Source organism: Berghia stephanieae, chromosome 5, assembly GCF_034508935.2.
Source record: "Berghia stephanieae isolate SIO BIC M18660-M18661 chromosome 5, UCSD_Bste_1.3, whole genome shotgun sequence".
Taxonomy (NCBI): domain Eukaryota; kingdom Metazoa; phylum Mollusca; class Gastropoda; order Nudibranchia; family Aeolidiidae; genus Berghia; species Berghia stephanieae.
The window spans coordinates 56452177-56477176 of NC_088364.1; the positions used below are offsets into that span (position 1 = coordinate 56452177).

The following is a 25000-nucleotide window of genomic DNA, read 5'->3' on the forward strand; positions in this document are numbered from 1 at the left end:
CCCGAAACGTCCATTGTCTGTTTTGTTCCCATACAAAGCCTCTCCATTTTCACTCTTTCCAACGTCAGGCCAGACCATTAACTGGTTAAACCGGCTGAGATAGAGCGTTTTTACAGGATACGCTTTTTATTGTGGCGATGCGTAAGTAAAATCACTCAAGTCAACAAAAAATACCCAAGAAATAATAGAAACTAAGTCTAATAATAAATAAAATTGCCCTCATCAGCACTGGTAAGAGTTTTCGAGAGGCCCTCCTGAACGCGGCCAACACCAATTTCGAATACAGTAACAAAGTGTTTGGTGCTTGGGACTACAGTCTGACCGACCTGAAAGCTGCCGAACAGAAACAGAAGGGCATCCATGACGATATACAGGTAAGTACCTGATGCCCAACTAGACTATGTCCTGTTCAACTAGATTTGAATATCCCTCGTCTCGGCTTAGTCTTTCCATTGAAGATACCAATAGGGTCTTGATTCACTATAATATGCAAGATAAAAAAACAAACAAACCAAAAAAGAAAACAAAACAAAAAAACACCAACAACAAAAAAAAAAAACAACAGAAAAAAACCCAAACACACACACACAAACACACACACACACACACACACACACACACACACACACACCCACCATAAACAACAGATTCTTACGAACCGTTAAACAATGTCTTTGTAGTTCAACAAACTATTGGTAACAATGCGTTTTTGATGCCGTGTTGTAACAAAAAATACAAAGGAAAAAAACAAAACAAACAATAAAAAACAACAACTCTAAACAATCAAATTCAAACAACCGTCGTATTGATTTGACAATCACCCTTTAAGTCTACTTCTATATCCCTTTTCTCCCCAGAACTTATCAAATTGTACTTTTCTCTTCCTGGCCTCAATTTGTTTTCTTTATCCAAGCTCAATTTACAGAGCTGCGGTTGGCGTCTGAATCATTTCATCCTTTACTTTAACTAGATTCAAAAGATTAATATTCCTTATAGAGATTAATAAAGCGAATTCTTTTTCATCTGTCATCGAGCTTTTTTAAAAAAATGTTATTCTTTCTAGACAGATTGAACATTTTTTTTTCTCTCGATATGAACAGTAACACCGATGCCACTCGAGCTGTGGACCATTACTTTTATTATTCTTTGTCTAGATCTGCATCAAAAACAATATAGTATTATTATTATTATTATATTATTATTATTATTATTATATTATTATTATTATTATTATTATTATTATTATTATTATTATTATTATTATTATTATTATTATTTTATTATTATTATTATTATCATTATATTATTATTATTATTATTATTATTATCATATCATCATCATCATCATCATCATCATCATCATCATCATCATCATCATTATTATTATTATTATTATTATTATTATTATTATCATCATCATTATCATTATTATTATTATCATCATCATTATTATATTATCATCGTCGTTGAAATCATCATCACCAACAGCATCAGCATCACCGTTTTCGTCATTGTCATATTATTTGCGGTAGAGCCGGCTATACTTAGGGTATTTGAATGTGTGAGTGCTTGTTGTTATCAGTCATTCCCACAACAACAACAACAACAACATATCATCTCTTTTAACCAGGGTGACATGCTGGAACAAACCTTCATGAGAAAAAGAATTGAGAGGCTGGAGCAGAGATGCTCCCGATGTAAACTGTACACCGTCCGGCTCATAATCAACTTCTTTATCCTGGTCTTTCTCGGAGCCGCCGCCTACCTCATCTACTTCGTTACGTCTTGGTCCACTGAGGTAGGCGATGTAGTAGTAACTCTTATTATGCCGCAAACAAAGGATAGGTTAATGTAAAAAAACAAACATCTTTGTACTCTACTGTATCAAATAGACGCCCCCCCCCCCCTCGTCTACTTTTCTTTTCAGAATTATATTGTGTACCCCACCCGAAGCTTTTAAGCAACCCCCCTCCCCCTCCCCCCCCCACCCCACCCCCCCCCCCCCCCCCCATCATTTTCTATTGAATCTCACCTCATGAAATGTGTCGGTGGAAATTCACTAAAAGGGAAAATATAACAAGAAACAAAAGGAAAGACCTACCCCCCCCCCCCCCCCCCCCCCCCCAAGCGTAAAAATGCTGTCGAACTATCGACACCCTCCCCCCACCCCCTCACCCTTCTTTGGTCACATTGCGCCCCCCCCCCCCCCACTTCCTTCCTATTCCAACCCCTTTCAGTCGAGGTTTGGTCGAAGTGCACAACCCCTTTCTATTGCAACCCCCCCCCCCCCACCCCCTTTTTTTTTCTTTTTCCTTTTGTTAGATACACTAGGGTAGCTAGTTAGTGGAATGATAGGAAATACTATGGTTAACATTAGGTTGTGTTTTTCAAAGAGAAAGTTTAGGAATTTCAAAGGTAAACCCTAAAGATAAATATAAATAAAATGTGACACTTTGTGCCAATTTGTTATTATGTTGGATTATACTAGATTAGGAAAAGTGAATTTTTAGTTGAAAAGAAAGTTTATAGTTTTAAAGTTTAAAAAAAACCCCCACCAATCCGTTCCTCAATGATGGTTTTTATTCTGACTAAATTTTTAAAGTTCAGCTCAAAATTAAATTTTAAGCACCCGAACTTAATACCGTTTTGAAACAATGGTCACAAATGCAAATGTTTATAGCGCATTCCTAAAGATTTACCATTTAATCGATTTCCATCGCTCCACTTATTTCCCATTTGGACCAAATTCCCTTTTCATCTCTTAGACGTACAATTTGTACTAGCATCTTTTCAATTTCCATCATGATATATAAACCAATACTCATTTATATCTGGCTCAATTAAGGTAACCGATTTAAAATAACCTAAAGGTTTTTTTCTTCAATTCAAACATTGTATTATATCTTTTTGTTTTGGAAAAAAAAACTACACTTCAATGTATTAGTCTGAAAAGTTGATTTGACAATGATAATCTGATGTTGACCCAAGTAGATTATCTCTCAATATCTGATTCCTGAGTTTTACGCATTTCTGTAATAATTATATTATTTTGTCCCCAGTACGCCGAAGAACACAAGGATGCAACAGGTACCAATGCTTGGCTTCTTCTATTGGTCCAGTACCTTCCCTCACTGACCATCACCTTGTGTAACGTGATACTGCCTCTGATGTTCGAGAAGGTGGTCATTCTTGAGGACTATTCTCAGGCCTTTGTCATACAGATTACCCTCATAAGGTATTGCAATATTCCTCCAGCAAATAGAGCCGATTTATTCCAGTTTCTATAACGCGAAAAGGACAATAGAAATTACTTGCTACCCTTTGGATACGGCTATTATATTGCAGTGTGTTTTCCGCCTGATTTAACAGACACAGCTACCCAATTGCTGAGAGGTGGAGATGGGGGTTTTAAAAAAAACCTCGACTTTTATCAAGGATCGATCTAGGTCTCTTTGCGTATGAAACGAGCTACCAACCGAGCTATCGGGATAACTAGAAAAGAATAATATGGAGTCGCTTAATTTCAGCACACTAACTGATTGGTAAGATATATGGGTTTACCAAACGTTACTGTTACCGAAAACTGTCTTTATGTCTCCGAGACTTTGCAGTCCAAATAAGGAATGTAGTGTGCTGTTTGAGAGCCTTTAACAAGGTGAGGGTTAATTTAATCGATCGTTTTTTTGTTGTTGGAAAAATGAGGTTTCTTACCAAAATTTTATAAATCTGTTTTATTCAAGAGTACGGCTGAAAGGTGAGTGGAAGAACCACCACGCTACCAAGTCATTTTTCCACAATCCATATCACCTTTTAACCAAGATTCAGAACTTGTATTTATATATTATTCTATTTTCTCCCAGAACGGTATTCCTTCGCCTTGCTTCCCTCATAGTTTTGGTCATCAGTTTGTACTCTGAAATCAGCTGTACTCCAAAGGACTCCTGTAACGCTAACACAGGATCGGATTGCACTGAACTGAAGGTAACCCTACGTTCAAGTCATCTCTCTTCTCTCTCTCTCTCTCTCTCTCTCTCTCTCTCTCTCTCTTCTCTCTCTCTCTCTCTCTCTCTTTTCTCTCTCTCTCTATCTATTTATCTCTCTCTCTCTCTCTCTCTCTCTCTCTCTCTCTCTCTCTCTCTCCTTCTTTATTTCTTTCTTTCTTTCTAAGAAGTATTTCAGAGCCATAATGGCGAAGACGAAAAAAGTCCGACAAACACAACAATCTACTTTCACTTCCTGATGAGAGCGAATGCTTGAAACAAGAATATTTTAGAAGTTGATCATAATTATACTTGAAATATTTTATACATAGCTCCTTTTATCAAAAAGTTGAGCACTATTAATTCATGGTTTTTGTTTCTATAATATAATATATATATATAATATATATATATATATATATATATATATATATATATATAATATATATATAAATATATATATATATATAATATATATTTTATAATTATTAATCCTTTATTATATTCGCCGTTGGCTAAATGGCGCGTTTGAGCTCAAAACATTCCTTTTCACGCAATTTGCTATCGCTGTGTTGTTCAGTGACATGAATTTTGACTTTTAACCCTTTGGATCCCGGGTTCGAGTTTCGCTTTGGGCGGTGAAGAGTTGAATTGCTCTTTACTCACATTGCCTCACTGGTTTCAAGTGTAAAATGAGTACCTGGTCGGTGACAGATTTGTTATGTCAAAAACAAACTGAATGATGTACCGTCCTACATATTAATTCTTTCTGTTGGCTTAAGAACCCTTTAAATCGCTTTAAGCACATTTAGTTTATATTGCACTCACGCTATTTTTTCTCTCACAACGTTGTTTGATTGCTTATTCTTGGTAGTTGTGAATCAAAGTTATTTAACTTTTCAACGAAGTAGTCAATCAATTCCATAAAAAAAACTCAATCATTTTCGAGTGCAAATTCCATTTTACATTTTAATTACCTGTCTGTGGGATCCAATAGCAAACAAAGGCGAAAGCGGCATTGCTCCATCATCAGAATACCACAAGATCGGCGGTAAGACGAGTTTAGGTATGGGGTTTTATCCTACGTGTACATAGTACGACCAATCGTCTCGAAATGGTATTGTGTAGTGGCAACTTTAATTATTATAATTGAATTTTTGAGCTTGGGCATAGTTCAGTCCTTTGAGAAGGCTCTTTACTCACATTCTATCACCATATCCAGGTGCAAAAGGAGTACCTGGCCTTTAACGGCGTTGTCTCTGTAAGAAAAAAAATGTAATATCGCCTAACTGGCGCTACATGTTAAGTATTGCTGTCGGCTAGTGACCGTGGGCTTTGTAAAGCGCCTTGAGCACGTTTAGTGGATATTGCACTATATAAATTCTAAAGTTTTCGGATTGTTCAAATCTAAGTTTTTAAATAAATGACTTAATCAAGTAAATTGAGGCATGCAACTTAGTTAAATATCCGAACTCAGATCATTTCAACGGAACAGTCAATTTTCTTCATCTTGTTTGTCTCGACATAATACCTGATGAAAGCGATTGGTCACACATTTACAAGTCTGATAATCGAAGGCAATCATGGGCTCGTTTCAACATTGTTGTCCTACAGACTAGTCTATATTTCGTGTTGGTTTAAGGTTTATTTCCATTACAACAATGAGGTTTTGACTGTTTGTCTTATCAGACTTGTAATTTAGTACACGTAGGAGGTTTTATGCTTCATTACATTCAAATCGCTCCACCCTTTTGTTTACAAAAAAACAAAAAACAAAAAAAAAAACATAAAGAATTTTGTAACGACCCTCTTTCTTTTTTTATATTTTACAGTTCTATTTAAATCCTCTTTAAAAAAAATTAAAATGTTGTTACAAAATCGTTCACAAAATTTAAAGGGTAATTCCATCATTTTGATGTTCTATTCCTATTATTACGAAATGAAAACACACATTTACGTAAATGAATAAAAAATAATATGATACTTTACATGCTGTTTCTGATAATGACCAATGATACTCGTATATATAATAAAACTACGCCAAAAGACAAGTCAACAACCACAAAAGAAAACAAAGCCTGGTTATTCAAGTATTCAACTATTCTACTATTCAACTATTGTATTCAATAGTCCAATCAATGGATTCGGTTGTTTCCTTGCACACCACCACCTAACGACAACTCGCTAGGAGGTGATGTAACCTATAGATGACATCAAAAGCCAAGTCCTAATGTCAGGCTATACATTAACTAAGGCTACGGTCAAATTTCCCAAATATTAAATCATTTATTTTGTTTATTTTGAATTCAGTTTCAAACCCAAAGTGTTAAGGCGGTTGTTGACTTTAATCATTTCTTTGTTTTGCTATTATGATATAATATCGTTAATATCTTTACTACAATAATCGCTGCTATGTCATGGTGGATAATTATTGAAGGTATTTGTATTTATTCCAGTTGTGAAATTCTGATAATTTTCATTCACCAATTGGTTTCCAACCTTTTTGTTTTTGTTTGGTAATAATGGTGATGATGTTGTTGATAATGATGATGAAAATGCTGCCAATGTTGGTAGTGATAATAAAAAATGATGCTGTTCTTATCATTGTTATCGTTATTATTATCACTTTCTGATTATATTGCTATTATTATTATTATTATTATTATTATTATTATTATTATTATTATTATTATTATTATTATTATTATTATTATTATTATTATTATATTATTATTATGATCATTATTTTTAATCTTCAATTACGTTTTTCAACAAAATATGTTCAGATATTTCCAGAAATATGAATAGGTACATAGCTTTGAACAAAATTGACCAAGTGCAAAGGACAAACATAATATTTGTTGTGCAGTTCATTTTATTGTGCTTTTCCTGTGATCAAAACGAAACAACAATTGTCAGTTTAATTAAATTGGATCGATCTTCTGTGTGCAGACTTTTGCAGGTCAGATAACAGCACCCAATTTTGGGTTTGATTTAACATTGTTGTAGTGGGCAATGTTTTGCGTTGGTCAAAGAGTATTTCCATTACAACAATGAGCCATTAACAATTTAGGCTGTCAGACCTGCAAATAAGTGCACGTCGATCATTATAGATTGATTGTTTTGGAAAATAAAAAGTACATCTAAATTCCTGGGTAAGGCACTGACCACTGTGAAACGACTATATTATTTTTAAAAATTTCAATCTCCCTTCTGTAAGCAATTCTTTTTTCAAGAACGTCTAAAGTTTGAAATTTGTGAAAAGTCGGCATTAATATAAATCTAAATTATATTTACTATTTGTTTGAGTTAGGATGGTATTTTTTCATTTTGTGATTATTTTTCCCATCTCGTTTTCGTCATTTACCTTGCAATTACATATCAGAGCTTTGAATGTGACAACATCATTTCTTGTGAAACATTAAAAATTGTTTGTGTCCTATTCAATCAAATAATAAATACAGAATTTTGTTTGATCTGATGGAAAGTACTTTTCGATTGACTACCGTCCTATCTAATGGATAGCCAGCTATTACTTTTGTCCGTTTCAGGCTAGAGAAACCGGAATAAACTCCGGCTTCACATGCTTAATGACTCTGAACGACTACCTTCCCTTCTTCGTTTAATAATAAATACGAATGTATGACAGAAAACTCTATTTGTAACTGTCACAAATCGTAATATTCTATCATCTTTTAATAGTACTCTTTATAATTTAAGACTTCAGGATTCGTTTAAAAATGTTGACAATAAAGACCCGGAGGGACTCAAAGATAAAAATGGACTCCATCTTATAGAGAAAATCACACCTTCAGGAGTTCCAATCAAAGTTTCAATAATATAAAATTTGGTATAAATATCATACTCTTTACTGAACTATCAATATATGTGATTTACTATCTCTCTTAGTATCTTAGAACCTTTCGATCCTAGTCATACGATTGAGCCGCCTCGGTCGCCTCCTCTACCCTCTCTGTAAGATCTCTCTGCCTTTCAAAGTCATCTAGTTTGGATTTTAGATGTGATTTCCTTTTTTTCTAAAATGATACTTTGCAGTCTATGAAACTCCTGTACCTTATAATGTCAGCTATTGTATTCATATTTGAGGTTTTCCACGTACGCAGGCTCAATTTTTACTTTCTTTTTTTTTTATTAAAAATGTACACATAATGACACCTGATTAAAACAATACCATACAAATGAACATTTTTATATCCCATTGCCACGGATTGTCTATGCTTCACAAAGCTTCATTTCTTCTTCCAGCAGGCCATAATATGGGATACCAGTCGCATGGTAGGCATGATACAATAGAACCCACCTATAACGAACTATTGAAACGATTAGGTGAAAATAACAAACACATGTTTATGCCCCATTTTCCCTTTTTATTGTTTCATCTGATACAATGAACATCTGATGAAACACTATTTTTATGTATAAAGTACAGCAGTATCATTTTTATGTTAACTTCTCAGTGTTGGGAAACCTACGTAGGACAGCAGTTTTACAAATTGGCCATCATGGACTTCCTGGTCGTTATAATAAAGGTCTTTTTAGTGGAGCTACCTAGAAGGTTAGTGGACCATGCATGTCGCTCTACACTGACGCAACGCCTTTTTGCAATTTTTACCAGATTATTTTTTCTTTAATTTCAAATGTCGATGACTTTCTTTGGAACTTTTTGACAAGTTGAGAGTCACACAATCTCAGTGATATTTGAAGTAGAGGTAGAAAAATTTGGCCAGTTTATGTATGATGTAATTGGTCATCATCCCAATCATCATCTTCATGATTATTCTCCTCCTCCTCCTCCTCCTCCTCCTCCTCCTCATCATCATCATCATCATCATCATCATCATCATCATCATCATCATACTTATCATCACGATCGTCGTCATCATCATCATTATCATCATTATCATCACCACCAACATCATCAAGATCTTCATCATCATTACCCATGATACACCCTAATAATAATACCTCAACCACCACCACCACCATCACCACCACCTCCGAATTCCCAGATTTGCAGTCTCCAAGTTCAACTGTGGTTTGTTCAAAGCTCTTGGCCCGCCCGAATTCAACATTCCAGCTAACGTGCTTGACCTCGTTTATGGTCAATGTCTTGTATGGTAAGCTACACAATTTAAACCCATTTTATGTTTTGAATTAAAGACCAGCTGTTTAAGATCGTATTTTACTAACATCATATAACAATAGTGTAAGACAAATCGATAAACAATGAGCGGTTTGTTATCTACGTTGCTAATATTTCTTGAATGTACAAAGATTAACAAAAAAAAATCAACTTTGAAGTGACGAAAAGATTTCTTTCCTTGTGAAGAAAGGACAACATTAATTTATAGTTCCATTTATAGTAATAAAATAGTACTTAAACAAGTTGATGTTGATTACTATTGTGTGGTCTTTTTATAAATGTTGTGAGCTGAAATCGAAAACTTTTTAATGGCATAGAATTTACCAGCTAACACGGATAAATAACAGGAATTAAAAAAACAGATATAGTTACTAAGAAATAAAACTCACATATAAGGGTACCCTGATTTATTTTTAAAAAACCTAATATACTAGTCATCTAAATGTAGTATTTTTAATTATTATTTTTGGGATAGAAAATAGGATATTTGTTTTTTCTTGCAGGTTGGGTTTCCTGTTCTGTCCATTACTGCCAGGTCTCAATGTTGCCAAGCTTTTTATATTTTTCTTTGTGAAAAAGGTTAGTACCAAATTATTGTAAAGGTAATGTATAAAATTGAATATAAAACCATCGAAAAGTAAATAAAAAGGTAACACGAAACGTTTCGGGCTCAAATCCCTTTTCAAACCAATAAAAGACCAGTAAGAAAGTTTTAAAACGTGTGGGTATCCAATGGAAGGCCCATGATGGACGCGGAGAAAACTGGAGAGGACAGCTTTGGGAAGAGTCAAATGATGTGAAATCATCAATGGTTTAATGATCTGATGGGGTTTAGGGATTAAGGCAAGTGAAGTAATGATTAGTTGATGTGTAAATTAGTGAATTCAAAGAATCTATAATACTGTAGTCAACTATAAAATTGTTTGAAGAAATAGGAAAACTATTAATTTTAACTCTTCAAAATGTTAAATTTGTTGCACACCTTTAAATATGGTAGCATCTTAATAGTGTATCAGCTTGGCATTATTCAACCCCGCCATTATGTACAACTCATATGCCTTTGAATGATTCTCTTCTCTTTCTATCTTATTCCAGCTTTCAGCGTTAGTCGCATGCCCTCCCACCGACAGACCATACAAAGCTTCACGCATCAACATCTTTTTCATGATCATTTTGTTGGTGGCCTTTTCTCTTTGTGCATTGCCCGTGATGTATAGTGTCTTTGCGTAAGTGTCTTTAAAAACTTTTTTGAGAAATGTTATTAAAACAAATTAAGTGAATATATATATATATTATATATATATATATATATATATATATATATATATATATATAATATATATATTATATATTATTTTATTTATTTATATTATATATATATATATATATATATATATATATATATATATAATATATATATATATATATATATATAACGTACAGTATAGTATTGTTTGATGTAGTATAATATAGTATAGTATAGTCTTTTACTGTAATTTTGTGTAGCATATACTGCATTTTTGTCTATAGTACTATATAGTATAATATATTTTTGAGCCCCTATATCACAGTATTACTGTAATGTAATATAGTGTAGTATAGAATATTACCATTTGAATATCATACTATGTACTCGTATTACAGTATATTATGTAATGTAGATGTCTTCTTTTCTTCTTCTTCCTCCTCCTCCTCCTCCTCCTCCTCTTCTTCTTCTTCTTCTTCTTCTTCTTCTTCTTCTTCTTCTTCTTCTTCTTCTTCTTCTTCTTCTTCTTCTTCTTCTTCTTCTTCTTATTTTATTATTATTATTATTATTATTATCATTATCTATTATTATTATTATTATTATTATTATTATTATTATTATTATTATTATTATTATTATTATTATTATTATTATTATTATTATTATTATATTATTATTATTATTATTATTATTATTATTATTATTATTATTATTATTATTATTATTATTATTATTATTAGTCTTTGACTTCAACATTCGGACGATTTCACAGACTTTTGCTTTGTTTATTCTTTGATTCTTTATTCTTTCAGCTGTGTTCAAAACTCACGCTACGAAAGAGTAAGAGTGAGCGTCCACCCTTGTGTAGGGAACCATAAACTCTTTATGGCTTCCTTTTATTTTGTTGGATATCAGAGGTGTATAATTTCACTGAACTTTGTGTAAATGAGTACATGGCCATAAAAAGGTCTGATGTTGTATGAGTTCTGTTACAGAAAGAACGCTTTAGGGATAACCCACACCGAAGAAGGACTCCGACGTCCGGCACTGACGTCCTCTCTCGTCTTCAGGATAAAGACGTCGGGCACGGACAAAATACTAAGAATTAAGAGAAGAGCCGCTAGACCTATCCATATCAAGCACCCGACGTCCTCTGCCGTTTTTTTCAGCTTGGTATGGGTAGGTCTAGCGGCTCTTCTCTTTCATCTTAGTATTTAGTCCGTGCCCGACGTCTTTATCCGGAAGACAGCAGAGGACGGTAGTGCCGGGTCGTCGGAGTCAGTCTCCGGTGTGGGTTAGCCCTAATAGGAGGCTTTCAGTGAGAATGACATTATGATTCCATTTGGCTTACTCAGGCGAGAATACTGAAGTATTGTACAAAACTCATAGAATTTGAATTTTGTTGAAATATTCTCGATATTATTTCATATTATATTATATTATATTATATTTACCCCCCCCCCCACTCCCTGCCCGTCCAGTATTGAGCCATCCAAAGGCTGCGGGCCTTTCCTACTATTCAGCAGTATGCACCAAGCTCTGGAGAATGCAGTGGACACATGGCCGTCTGCTCTCAACATTACTTACGATTTCTTGACGTCAGCAGCTGTCACCACAATCGTCATCATATTCCTGGCGTAAGTTGATTAAAAAATAATCATCCTCACTCGCATACATTTATCATCATCATCATCATCATCATCATCATCATCATCATCATCATCATCATCATCATCATCATCATCATCTTCTTCTTCTTCTTCTTCTTCTTCTTTATCATCATCATCATCATCATCATCATCATCATCATCATCATCATCATCATCATCATCATCATCATCATCATCATCATCATCATCATCATATTCTTCTTCATCATCATCATCATCATCATCATCATCATCATCATCATCATCATCATCATCATCATCACCATCTTATTGTCGTCATCACCACAATATTTTACATAATGCATTCACAGAGTGGCGGTATATTATCTACGAAGCATTGGTAAGGCCCACAAACAACAAGCTGCTTTATACAGGGAACAACTCATAATGGTACGTAGAGATTTCTTTGAGCCAAAATGCTGTCGTTTTCAGTCAACCATTTCCTCCAATATTTGTACAGTTCTCTGTAACTACAGACTAGTATTTTATTTCAAGAGAGCCGTAAATGCATTACAACTCGGACCTCGCGCTTCCATTAGACAGAAAAAATACTTACGCCTTTTTATAGCACAATATCCACTTGATGTGCTCAAAGCGATTTTCAAGGGATCCCAAAGCCAACAGCAACACTTCACATATTGAACGAGACATGACTCCTGAATGGCGGCAATATTACAATATTATTTTCGGTAGAGACCGCGGTTACCAGGCAGGGTACTCATTTTACATTGAATTCGGTGAGAAAATGTGTGTAAAGATCCTTTTTTTTCAGAAGCTCAATTTTGCGCCACTCAAAGCGGAGCTCGAGACAGGGACTTATAGTTTTGAGGTTGTTATGTTATTGTTATTTATACTAGCCCACGTTATAAATGAGTCAACCGAATTTTAAATAATTTGAATGTTCTTAACCAGTCACTGATGGAATATCATATTATTTTCATAGGAGGGACGAGACAAACAGTTTTTGATGTCCAAACTTCAAGAAATGTACATGCCTGGCCAGAGGGCACAACAAGAGCAACCACAGAAGGATCAAAAGAAGAACAAGAAGAAAGACAAAGATAATGTGGAAATGGTGGACGAGAGAGGTCACTACCCTTCCAACGATCCCCCACCCAATCCATACTCACCCCCTAACGCCCCCGTAGATAACGGGGATTGGTGAAATAACTAGCTGGAATAACACGTGACCAATCGTCCTATCTGGTGTTAGGTCCAGACCACACCGACGCTGAAAATGTCATTTAGTCGGTTAAATGCTGTACTCTAGAAAGATACGTATTTAAGAATTTGGCAAGAATACTCGTCCTTTAAATATCAGATTTAAATGACCCTCATCTTTGCAATAACTTTCAGACCTGGGACCTAGCAAGGTTTCCGGTTTGTTTTTGCCAAGATGATGGTCACTTAAATCGATCGACATTTGAAATATGAGTTTTCTGGCCAAATTATTAAAAACTCGTCTTTCCAGATTAGGGGAGTTAATAGTTAAAGTAGGAATTATAAAAGTTGTGTTAAAAGTACGTGCTTTCGTCGCGGCGATTGGGTGACAGCTGTCTCTTAGTCTAAAATGAATGACCATCAAGAGTTCCTTCTGACTTGAATCGTTTATCTTGTCATCGAGTTCTTTCTGACATTCAACCACATTTCACCGGATCGGTACAATGGGCCGCATAATCTTGACAAAGAGATGATCAAATAGATCATTTGACCAAAATGAAAAAAGAAGAGAGGAAAACATCTTTCCTGACAGAAATGAACAACTCTGTAGTTTAGTCTAAAAGAAAATTATAGCGAGCAAGAATCATTGATTCAGTAAGACGAAATATAACAAGGAGAATCTAACAATCTGGACCCAGTATGGATATTGATGGCATTTTAGAATTCACAATAAGAACGTGAGAGAAAAAACACAATTAAAAATAAAAAACCGTGCACGTTTTGTAAAAGTAGATAGACGGTCTAGAGTCTACACGAAATTTAAAAACAAATTTCCAGAATTGTCTTACCTTGTGTAATTCTTATGACCTTTAATGAATAGTGATTTATCCGCAATGAGCATTTTAGTATTTTGATGACAAAAAAAGAAAACAGTAAATACACTGTAATTCTGAAAAGGAGTCAATTCCAAAAGCAGATTGAGAATTTTTAATATTCTCGTTGGTGGTAACAAAACACTGAAAGAAGTCACAGTAAAATATTGCTTTTACCTTTGATCACTTCCTCCCTCTCCCTCTCCCTCTCTCTCTCTCTCTCTCTCTCTCTCTCTCTCTCTCTTTCTCTCTCCCTCTCCTCTCTCTCTCTCTCTCTCTCTCTTGCTTTCCCTCTCCCTCTTTCCCATTTTCTCTCTTCATCCCCCCCCCCTCTCTCTCTCTCTCTCTCTCTCTCTCTCTCTCTCTCTCACTCACTCTCTCTCTCATCAAAGCGTATTAGATTTATCATTCATCCTTGCAATATTATGGGTATGTTCTATTTATACATCGTGAGTTACAGAGACGATAGAAACACAGATAGTGATAAAAATGATAAGGACGATAAAAACAACAAGAAAAATGACTCATTCCAAATAATATAATTCCAGCTCTCTGTTGATTCTTTAACATTGCCTTATTACTCCTTAATACTCTGTGTTGATTTATGTTGTAAAACTTGACTACTCTAAAAAAGCCAGTGTGATATGTACTTTTTACTATATGGATAGGTGAATCTCACTCAATTGGGTGTCACAGTAACTCTACTTGATCACCAATATATCATTTATGTTCAGAATCTGTATCCTTTGCATGGCCACCTTTACTGGTAGTACTCTCAAATAAATTATAAAACACATTTTAATTTTGTTGGCAACAAAACTCGTCCTTCAAATATCGATCGATTATTTGTAAGACAAGTTGAAGTCCTAGGTTTGAGATTTTTTAATAAGATGAGTGTCGTTTTAATCGATCGATCGACATTTGGAGGATGAGATTTTTGGCCAAAAGTTTCTGCTTCTTCAAAGAACGATAGATCCGTACATGCAAACCAAGCGGATCCGATGGCCTTCTAGGTAGTGAGCATCTTTCATAATGTTTTGACACAGCGATGTGTGGAATTGCACTGTAACACCGTACGATGATATGTATGTGTAACTCGCTTTTGTCAAAAAATTGTTTAAAGTGTTCAAAATCTGGAAGGCCTACGAATTCAATACAATGATCCTTTGTAAATGAAATAGATGTTGTTTCTTCTTTTGATTTGATCTTAAAATGTATGATGTATTTCTTTTTGTGTCCATTTGTGACAACTATTTAATGTAATTATTCGTAATAGTAATACTATATATATTGCCAATCGTCTTGATTTTTTTTCTGGGGTAAAAGTTGTCAGATTGCTTTATTTATATTTTGTAATTTTGTATACATAATGTAGACACAGTGAAACTATAGGTTATCAATCCTAATTTTACGTTTTTCGTAACATATAGTTGCCTATATTTTCATTGCTTCAAAAATCACAGGTTGTGGTTTGACTAGCAAGTGTCAATCAAAAGAAACCTGGATCAAATTTTTATGAAGGGCGCTTCCGGTTGCCATCCTCTATAGCCTATGCGAGGTTACAATGTGGAGTCGAAGAACGTGTAAATTCTTTTATTTCACTCTCTTGTGCTTGGACTGCCGTACAAAAACAGAGCAACAGTTTCTAAACATTTAACACCACGCGTTGCTACTGTGCTGATCTATTTAATTATTTGGCATTACACTCATGAATGGTCCTGAAAAACGCCATCTAAACAGATCCTGAAGCGTTGTAAAATCAATTCTGATAATTCATTCTCAAGGATGACCTTTAGGGTCTCTCACGAAAAAAGATGAAAATAACTCAGGGCATTGTCGCAAAATCGATATGACAAAGATCTTATTGTTTTTTGGGGGTTTTTTTTTTTTGCTTAATGAAAACAAACAAAAAAAAACGAGATGCTAACAACGGGGCTAGAATCTGGGATTTCGGGTTGTTAATGCATTGTCTTAACTCTGCCGACCCCTCCCCCCCCCCTCTTATTCAATCTGAGTGTTAGTAAGCGAAATCACTACAGTTGGCCACCGATTGAGAGATCCAGGACCTTTGTCTATTGACGGCTCCCATATGCCTCCTCACGTTGTTACAGAAACCCCCAAGAATCGTCCTTCGAGGAATTGTATTGTTCTTTGCAGGGGAGTACACTCTTCCCCGGTTCTAAAAAAGAAAAAAAAAACATCTTTAATCATTGAATGAAGTCTAAAGCTGACTAAAGTTATTGGCTTCAATATTATGTTTTACCTTGATTAAGAAAAAAAACACAAGCTCCTAAATATTTGTTCACCAAAAACTGCAAATTTAAATAAGAGTTACACATTTAAAAAAAAAAGGATTTCATATATGAAATGCTAGAAATGGTCACTTCATCTGTTATAGTTCAAATGTCATTTCCGACTTAATCATGGAGCATGGCACAATCTTATAAAATGTTCTTATTGGATATATTGCTACTCTTCTTGATATATTTTATTCTGTTGGTGTTTTGTTGTGTCGAATTTAGAATTTTGCTAAATATTGGTTTCCATATAAAGTGACATGCTTTAATTATTTGACATCTTTTATCTATCTTTACCGCGCCAAAAATTTCTAATAACTTTGTATAGATTTGTTTCTAGTTAATTTCGATAGTGAGCCGACAGCATTTCACGTGTTGTTTCGAGAACGATCTTATTTAATGTTATAACAAAAGGTACTCTTCATGTTTATGAGAGTGGAAATTTCTAAAATTTGCAATTTTACTATTTAAAAAATGATAGGATCTTATTGACGTTGAAATATGTTAAAGCCATTAATAGGGACATAATATGAGTAAATTTGGGTTTGAATCAGAAAAAAAAAATCATTTATATTTGTGATATATAGATATTTCAGTTTTGCATGTTCTGAGAGCTTTGATGAAACGTTTGTTCCGAGTAAGCCCTTTCACCATGAAACTATCTTTTGTAGCAAGTCTCTTTTCGATCTCACATTTAGAGATGCATTTGCCTTCAACAGCCTGGAAAGTAGGGTGATTGAAAAATTTTTAAGCAGACAAACATCCCGAAACATTATATGATACAGTGTCAGACACGACAGAGTAAATAGACAAAAATATCCTTTCATTTTTTAAAGAGATTTAATAAGTGCATTATGAAAAACTTTTAACGATGCATTTTAAAAATATCAAAATGAAAAATTAGAGAGTAGGAAGTGGTTTAAGACAAAGATCTGAGAAAGTTCGTGTGTATCGGTGCCATGCCATAAAATCAGCCTGCCGCAACTTGGACAGTAGAGGCAGGAAAATAATTTGTGATGTTTTTCTTCTTGTATTTTTCTTTCCTGCTTTGACTGGCAGTTTAAAAAAAAACATTTTTTACAGAACGATAATAGAACGATACTTTTTAAAAGTAGAAATGGCTGTTCTTTATTGTTGTACATTAAATTGAATAAATTTTAGTTAATGATGATAAAAAATGACATTTGTATAACGCCTTACTCTGATTTTTAAGATGGTGAACGGATGACGCAAAGAAAATCCTGACTGGCTTGACAACAAATGATGAGATGGTCCTGAGAGGGGTACACTGGAACAGCTCTCGTTCCAGTCCTTTCTCACACTAGGGACCATGAGGAGCGGTGTAAATATGAAAAAGTTGAAATCTTAAGAGTTCTTTTGTATCCACATCCAGACTTTCAGGACAAACGTCTTGACAATATTATTATCATGTATGCATTAGGATATCAAACTTGGGCTGAAATCTGCACACGTGTATGTTTATGACTCTACGCACCTTCAACATTCTCAGAAGCCTAAATGTGACCTATCGCTTCAATCTGGTATTATGAGGGAAGAAAATGAATGAAAAATATTGACTTTAATGTCAAAGTAATAAGTTTAAAATTCAATTATTTGTATGTTCAAAGAATTAATATCATTCTCTCAAGAAAGGCATTTTACTTCAACTTGTTTTATAACGTAAGCTTAAAATCAAAATCTAGGCTTTGAGATCACAATAACATAATACCGTTTTCAAACGATTGGTCACAAATTTTCAACTGTGATGCAAAGTTTGACAAACTTTTAAATCGAAGACATATTATATTTATAGTTTCTAATTGTTATCTTCCCAAATGTTTTAAACTCTAAACTCGAATTTGAATATATTGACTTGTTAACTGTATATCTTATTGGATATTAGATGTTTGAATGTTTTTGAGTAAATGATACAAGCTATACTATTATTCTACTGTATACTGTTTTTGATGTTTTATGATATCTGTACAATTTCGTGCGAAGGAGATGAAAGAAATAAATGCAGCTTAACTCTGATTTCCTGGTATAGTGTTGTTTTTTTTTTGTTTTTTTTTTTGGAGGAGGGTGTCATGGAGACGATGGTCGTGGGAAAGATGGGGAGGAGTATGCTGGCAGGACGAAGGGCGTAACTTGGGCTTACAGTGGTTAGGAGAAGGGGGAGGAGGAGGAGGAGGAGGAGGAGGAGGAGGAGGAGGAGGAGGAGGAGGAGGAGAGGATAGAGAAGAAGAAGAAGAAGAAGAAGAAGAAAGAAGAAGAAGAAGAAAGAAGAAGAAGAAGAAGAAAGAAGAAGAAGAAGAAGAAGAAGAAGAGAAGAAGAAGAAGAAGAAGAAGAAGAAGAAGAAGAAGAAGAAGAAGAAGAAGAAGAAGAAGAAGAAGAAGAAGAAGAAGAAGAAGAAGAAGAAGAAGAAGAAGAAGAAGAAGAAGAAGAAGAAGAAGAAGAAGAAGAAGAAGAAGAAGACAAGGGAGGTAGAGGGAGAGGTAGTGGTGGTGGTGGAGGAGAAACAGCAGAAGAAAGGGTAAAAAAACTCGAGCCATTATATAGCGCAATAACCCCAAAGCGCCTTACAAGCGTTCTCTAACAAGCATGAACTTTTAACATGTAGCGCGAGACATGACGCCTGTTAGACGATTTTATAATTTTTATTTTCGACACAAACAATGCTGCTAACGCTCGTGTTCTCATTTTACACCTGAGTATAGTGAGAAATTATGAGTAAAGAGCCTTTTCCAAGTAATCAATGATGCTTCCGGTCCAAATGCGAATGTCATACCACAAGACCGCATCTGGGTTGAAGACGTTTTGGATGAAGAAAAGGGAAAATTATGGTGTTTAAGATGATTAACACAAATATGGTCACTATGGTGGTAACTATACAAATATTTATTGAAGCACTTTATATAATGTTTATCTTCTTCAAATCCATTGCTCCTCCAAATATGGGATTAGGCATAGGCGTATCTGGGCACAGGGCTAAAAACCCAGTCCTGCAAAACAAAAGAAGTTACGGAATCAAAAGCAATTGAAAACGTCAATGGCGATCACTGACTTGCTGTTGCCTAAAGCACCCGACGGAGCAGAGAGGATTGAGTTAGTGAGTGAATGAGTTTATTCAAACATATTCATTTCATGAAATAAAGGTGTGTACAACGCTGTTCACTGATATAAACTGCCAAAAGTACATTATGGTATGCAATAACACACAAATGAGAAGGTAAAATACAAGATAAAGAAGATAAAAAAGACGTATGTGACTGATTGACAGACAGATTTGCTGCCATTACCCTGCAGATGTTACTCACCAGTTGAGTAATTAGATGCGTATTTTCTTCTCAAGGAGAAAACACCTTGTGAATTATATTTGAGGCTGCGATTATAGCTGACACTTACCTAAAATAATTACATCACTGTACAAGGTAACGATGACGATCACCAAAAGAAAGTGAGAGGTGAATTGTTGATTGTACTTTAAAGGAAAACACATGATCTCGTCAAGCTATGATTTCACGAAGTCCACAGGCTGTGACAACAGCTAGTGTTTGAAATGTTTCATCGTATTATAATAAAATCGTTATCAATTAATTCAAATATGTATAGAAATTATCAGCTGCTCACGGTTGAATAATGATAAATGGCCCAAAAACTAAGAAACTTGACACCAATAAAGTGACAGGAATAAAGGCTAAAGGTATCTAAATTATCCAGTTGAAAAGTAAAGAAAGCATCACGTTTAGAAATGGTTTATGATGAAAAAGAAATCAAAAACTCTATGTTTCAGCCTTCGTCAGACGACAGGCAAAATACGCAGAAAATGTCGAGAGAGAGAGAGAGAGAGAATAAATATACATTATATTTATAATGCATTTAAATTAAAACCCACTGTAAGGAATGAATGATTGAATGAATATTATGGCTGTGCAGTCTCCATGGACGCATGCCGTGAATGTGTTCGTCACTTCGAGTTTGCCAGTCTGTTTCTATTATCCAGTTTGTAATTTGCCTCCATAACTCTCTGTCTAGTGCAAGTGTTCGTAGCTTTAGAATGTCATCATGTGTGTTAAGGTGCTGAGGCAGTTGGGTGTCTCCTTGTGTTGTTGAAATCAGTTCTTCGATTGTTGTTTCTAAATGTATTTGATGTTTTCTGAGATCTTGATTCAATGTGGTTGGAAATGAAGTCGGTGTACGCCCTCTGTATTTGGCTCCTTGTAGTTCCATTGAGGTTTGTGCTGGAATATTTTCATCTCGTCGGAACACGTGTCCGAACAGTTTCCATCTTTGTTTCTTTATACGCGTACTGACTGGTTGTACTCTGCATCTGTCATATACATCCTCATTACTGATTTTGTCTGGCCAATGTACCCCAATAACTCGTCTCAATTGTTTGCGATGAAGGGAGTCCAGGGTGTCCAAATTCTTTTTTGTAAGACCCCACGTACATACAGTTGTACATAAGGATTGGCAGCACTGGCGCTTCGTAAAGGTGTATTCTTTTATTTTCATTAATGATGTTCGTCTTGTTCCAAACTTTGTGTAGTTCTCTGAATGCAGTTTGAACAGCATTTTTCTCCGTTTGATGTCTTCATTCTCATTAATCAAGTTTCCGAGTTTTCTTAACTTTTCCATCCCGCTTGTTTCTAGCTAACTTCTGTAATTTCTGTTTTGGATTCGTTGACCTTTAGATTGCAATGTCGCAGAGTATTTGATATTATTGGTATGTGCTGCTTTGCCAGGTCTGCTATATCAAATATATATCAACATCGTATGCTTAAAGGAATAGCTTCTGAATGTGAGAAAGATGTGTAGAGTCTAGACGTCTAAGATAAAAAGTTGTTTCTTTAAACACGCTGAGAATCTATTCAAGTTCGTCTTTTCACGTCGAACTATCGATAATTTGGTTGATATTTTTTTACTATTCAACCCATAAAAACTACCAACCTTTTTAAAATAACTAGAGAATAAAGAGGTCTTTTGTTATCGAAACGATACGCAAACCACCTTTTGCCTTTTCCCCCGAGTTTACAAAAATAAACACGTAAAGGACAACGATATGAGCCTGTGCTCGAAAAGGATTTTTTTGTGCATTTTGTTTTCACAACACAACTACCAAATCAAACAAGTCATTCCAGATACTTCAAGACAATGCTGAATTTTACCAGAGGATTAAACAGAAGTATTTTAAACAATCTAATCATATGTATCTGAATGAAGTTTCGTGTCTGACACTCTTCCCCCCTTTTCAGTTGGTCATGGAGGTCATCTTTTGATATACCCTCTTTCTCGCTATATCTGTTTCCCCTCTTAATACTCTTCTAACTTCTAACCCACTCATAGTGGGCCAGGGAGGTCATCTCTTAATATCCTCTCTTTCTCGCTATATCTGTTTCCCCCTGCTACATGGTCGTGGCTTTATGTCTTTTTGGTCTTGCTTACTACCCGGTCAGGAACTATAGGTGATAGGAACAGTCCAAAATATGATTCTTGAGAGGGGGGGGGGGCGGGGGGGGGGGGTTGATATGTGACCCAGGGATTCAATCTTACGCTATCTTGGAACAAAGTAGATAAGACAATTTTAATCAATAAGTAAAATGTTTAAAACTAGAATGGTTTTGGGTTTTTTCTAAAGTATGAGAAGCAATGATCTATATTCATCAAAGACGATAATCATTCTAACTCAAACTATATTGATAAGATATGCTTTCCGATTTTATTACTAGATTATATTTTGTATTGAGTGCATCACTATATGACTTGTGTCTGCATGGAACTTTAAGGTAGTCTGAAACAAGACACCCCTTTTCGCCCTATTCGATACGTTGAAAACGCTTCATTCAATTATCAAGGCAAGTCTTGGAACAAAACGTCGATTTACACAGTATAAATTGGCTTTCATACCCTGACTCTCACAATATTTCTCGCTGTCTTTTGCCAGGTAATCGTTCAAACACTAAAATCAATTAGGATACTATGAGCCAAGAACGTGACACAAATACCAGAGGTCGGTCACTGACCACGCTCAACATTGCTTTCCTTTGCTGACTGACAAGTCACCTTGCCGCCGATCCAACCGTACCAGAAATAAGTGGCAATTTGAAGTTAAAAAATGCCTTAACAAACCTACAAATAAAGGTCAGGTAGTTAAAAGAGTCGATCAACTACTCGATGTTCTTCCTCTGATATGTTTAACTCCATTGACAACCCCACCCTTTTTACTATTTATTATGAATCGTGGGTTCCTAATGACAAGGCGATGTAATAACTCTTAGGCTATTATTTATTGACATTTCTTCATATGAGATCCAACCATGAAAGAAGATTGTAACAGGGCATTAATAATTAAACGCGTAATCAGATTTCACAGCACGCAAAACAGTTAGTCGTGTCAACAGTTCACTTCCACAATGATAGGAAAAATGATGAAAGTAGGTACGCCTTTCTATCGATGTACAGCTTCTTACCAATTATCGAGAGTTGTCTGTTTCGATACATAGAGGTGTCGAATAAAGAGAATGTATTCGACAGGTGTACAAGAAATAAATGGTTTGGATAAATAGAGCTACTATTTTGGCCCGAGTTTCGAAAATTAGAATGATAAGCGGGGAAGATTGTACATTGATTTCCTGTGTGACATAATGTTATGATCAAAGACAGACAATAAGCCTTGTGGCGTGTGTGTCTTACTTTTAAACCCTTAATGTTATCGTGGCCTTTTTTCCCCTAGATGAAAGATAAAAATTTAGAATTTGTGAGTCTGGTATGGTAGCTATTCATTGACGACTGCTCTTTATGCAATTGATCAAGGCTTTGCTCATATTACCCAATTTTTATTGCTTTTCGATTATCTATTAAAACGAATAGGGGGAAATGAATAATAAATTAGTTTTTGACGAAAAGTGGATAAAGCTATAGATGTGTGGAAGCAGAAATAAATATTGGAAAATAAAACTTTCCTTCGTATTTTTTGTTAGAAGTCTACTTATGATCTGTGTGGGCTTTTAACTCCCTCCTTACCGGCCATTTTCCGGATAGTCCCCAACACTGCACACCCAACTTATACAAAAATAGATTTATTTCACTCAAACACAAAAGCTGTTAGTTCTTGCTACATATATTTTTTTCTGCTAGTCTAAACGTTCTCTTCAACAAAGTATTAATATACTTTAATCATAGCAAACATTTTTGTTCAAATATTATGACGTACAACAGAAATCAGAATGAGAAAAATATTGGCTGCATCGTAACGAAATTAAAGCAATAAAAGAAGCAATAAAAGGTAATCAAGGAATACAAACAGCAATTATATCTCATTGTTTTCGAGGATTTGACCCGACATTGCCAGTTTTTATCTTTTGTGAGTTTGCGAAATCCAATTTTCCTTTGACACACCACAAAAATATGGAAAAATATAGATAGCTCTCTATTTGCTAGTGTTACTCAAAATTTAATAGCAATTAATTGGAGAGCAGATATTAGAAAACAACAAATATTGAATATCAAATCGGAGTTGCCAACATTAACAATAACCTTTTTGAAACATTACTCCAACTATTTTTTTCTCTGAATTCTTGTTTATTCTTTAACTGAATGTTAAGCGTTGTCAATAATGATAAGAGTGGATAATAGTAATAATATTTTACTGAAACTTGGTCCTGTATCAGGTATAAAATGGATACCTATCAATATATAGTTATGGATTTTGTGATATTTTGTAAGCTTTGAAATTTATGTAACGAGATCTAGTCCGACTATATGAAACATTTCCTCATAAATTGAACAGTCCAGATCTGGAATAGTATAAAATTTGAGACTAAAATGCGTGCTCTCTTGCTCCTTTCAGAATTCTTATTCATTGAGATGTAATCAATTTAAGATTTCTTTTTGACTGAGAGATGATGAATATTGTCTTTTATACATTGACTAGTAACTGTTTTAATTTTTTTTTCTTTTTACTTTTCTTATCAAATGCACGTAAATTTACTCCTGGTGGCCTTTTATGGTATGGTATGAAAAAAGAGGGCGCTTGACAGTTGACCTGCTTTGTAAAAAAATAATAATTGGCGTCTATAGATAGTATGCGCTTGGCTAAGAAGCTCATAACATTGCCATCCGGAAGTATAACGGACCAACACACCAAACTGTGTGTATCCATGAACGTTTATAGTCGGGTTAAAACAGTTCAGTGAGCATTACTCATAAACGCGGATGGCAAAAAACAATAACAAAGAGCTGAGTGACGTCATCTTCGAACTATCTATACGGCCTCATAGACAAGCAGATGAAGTATTGTTAAGTGTAATGGGCGTGACAAATCCTTGGGAATACGCTCAATAGATATCACTATGTTATTAATTATATTCTCTCTATATTTTCTTTCCCAGAATCAAGTCGTCAAAAAATATGCGCGCATAGCGTTCTTTACGCAAGCGCTAATTTCCGGAAGATAAACAATTTCTGAATAATATGCTTGTTCTTAACATAGAACAAGCTTGATTGAGATAGATATGGTGTTTTCCAGCAAGACAAATAAAAATGCCAAACAAAAAGAAGGGTTTTCTTGATTAATTTGCGCAAGGATATACGGCCAAACTTCGAAAAAA

The 25000-nt window shown here is 34.8% G+C and overlaps 1 protein-coding gene across 2 annotated transcripts in view; it reads left to right on the forward strand.

The window, feature by feature from the left end:
* LOC144973262 (transmembrane channel-like protein 7) overlaps positions 1–18424 on the forward strand; it is a 40388-nt gene extending 21964 nt beyond the window's left edge. For both annotated transcript variants that reach the window (XM_078915507.1, XM_078915508.1), the window contains 11 exons: positions 227–374; positions 1631–1798; positions 3060–3235; positions 3861–3981; positions 8459–8556; positions 9011–9118; positions 9648–9723; positions 10240–10370; positions 11872–12027; positions 12372–12450; positions 13004–18424. In XM_078915507.1, the coding sequence (XP_078771633.1) occupies positions 227–374; positions 1631–1798; positions 3060–3235; positions 3861–3981; positions 8459–8556; positions 9011–9118; positions 9648–9723; positions 10240–10370; positions 11872–12027; positions 12372–12450; positions 13004–13225 (1483 nt within the window). In that variant the 3' untranslated portion in view covers positions 13226–18424. The remainder of the gene's footprint in view (positions 1–226; positions 375–1630; positions 1799–3059; positions 3236–3860; positions 3982–8458; positions 8557–9010; positions 9119–9647; positions 9724–10239; positions 10371–11871; positions 12028–12371; positions 12451–13003) is intronic.
* Positions 18425–25000: the final 6576 nt, after the last annotated feature.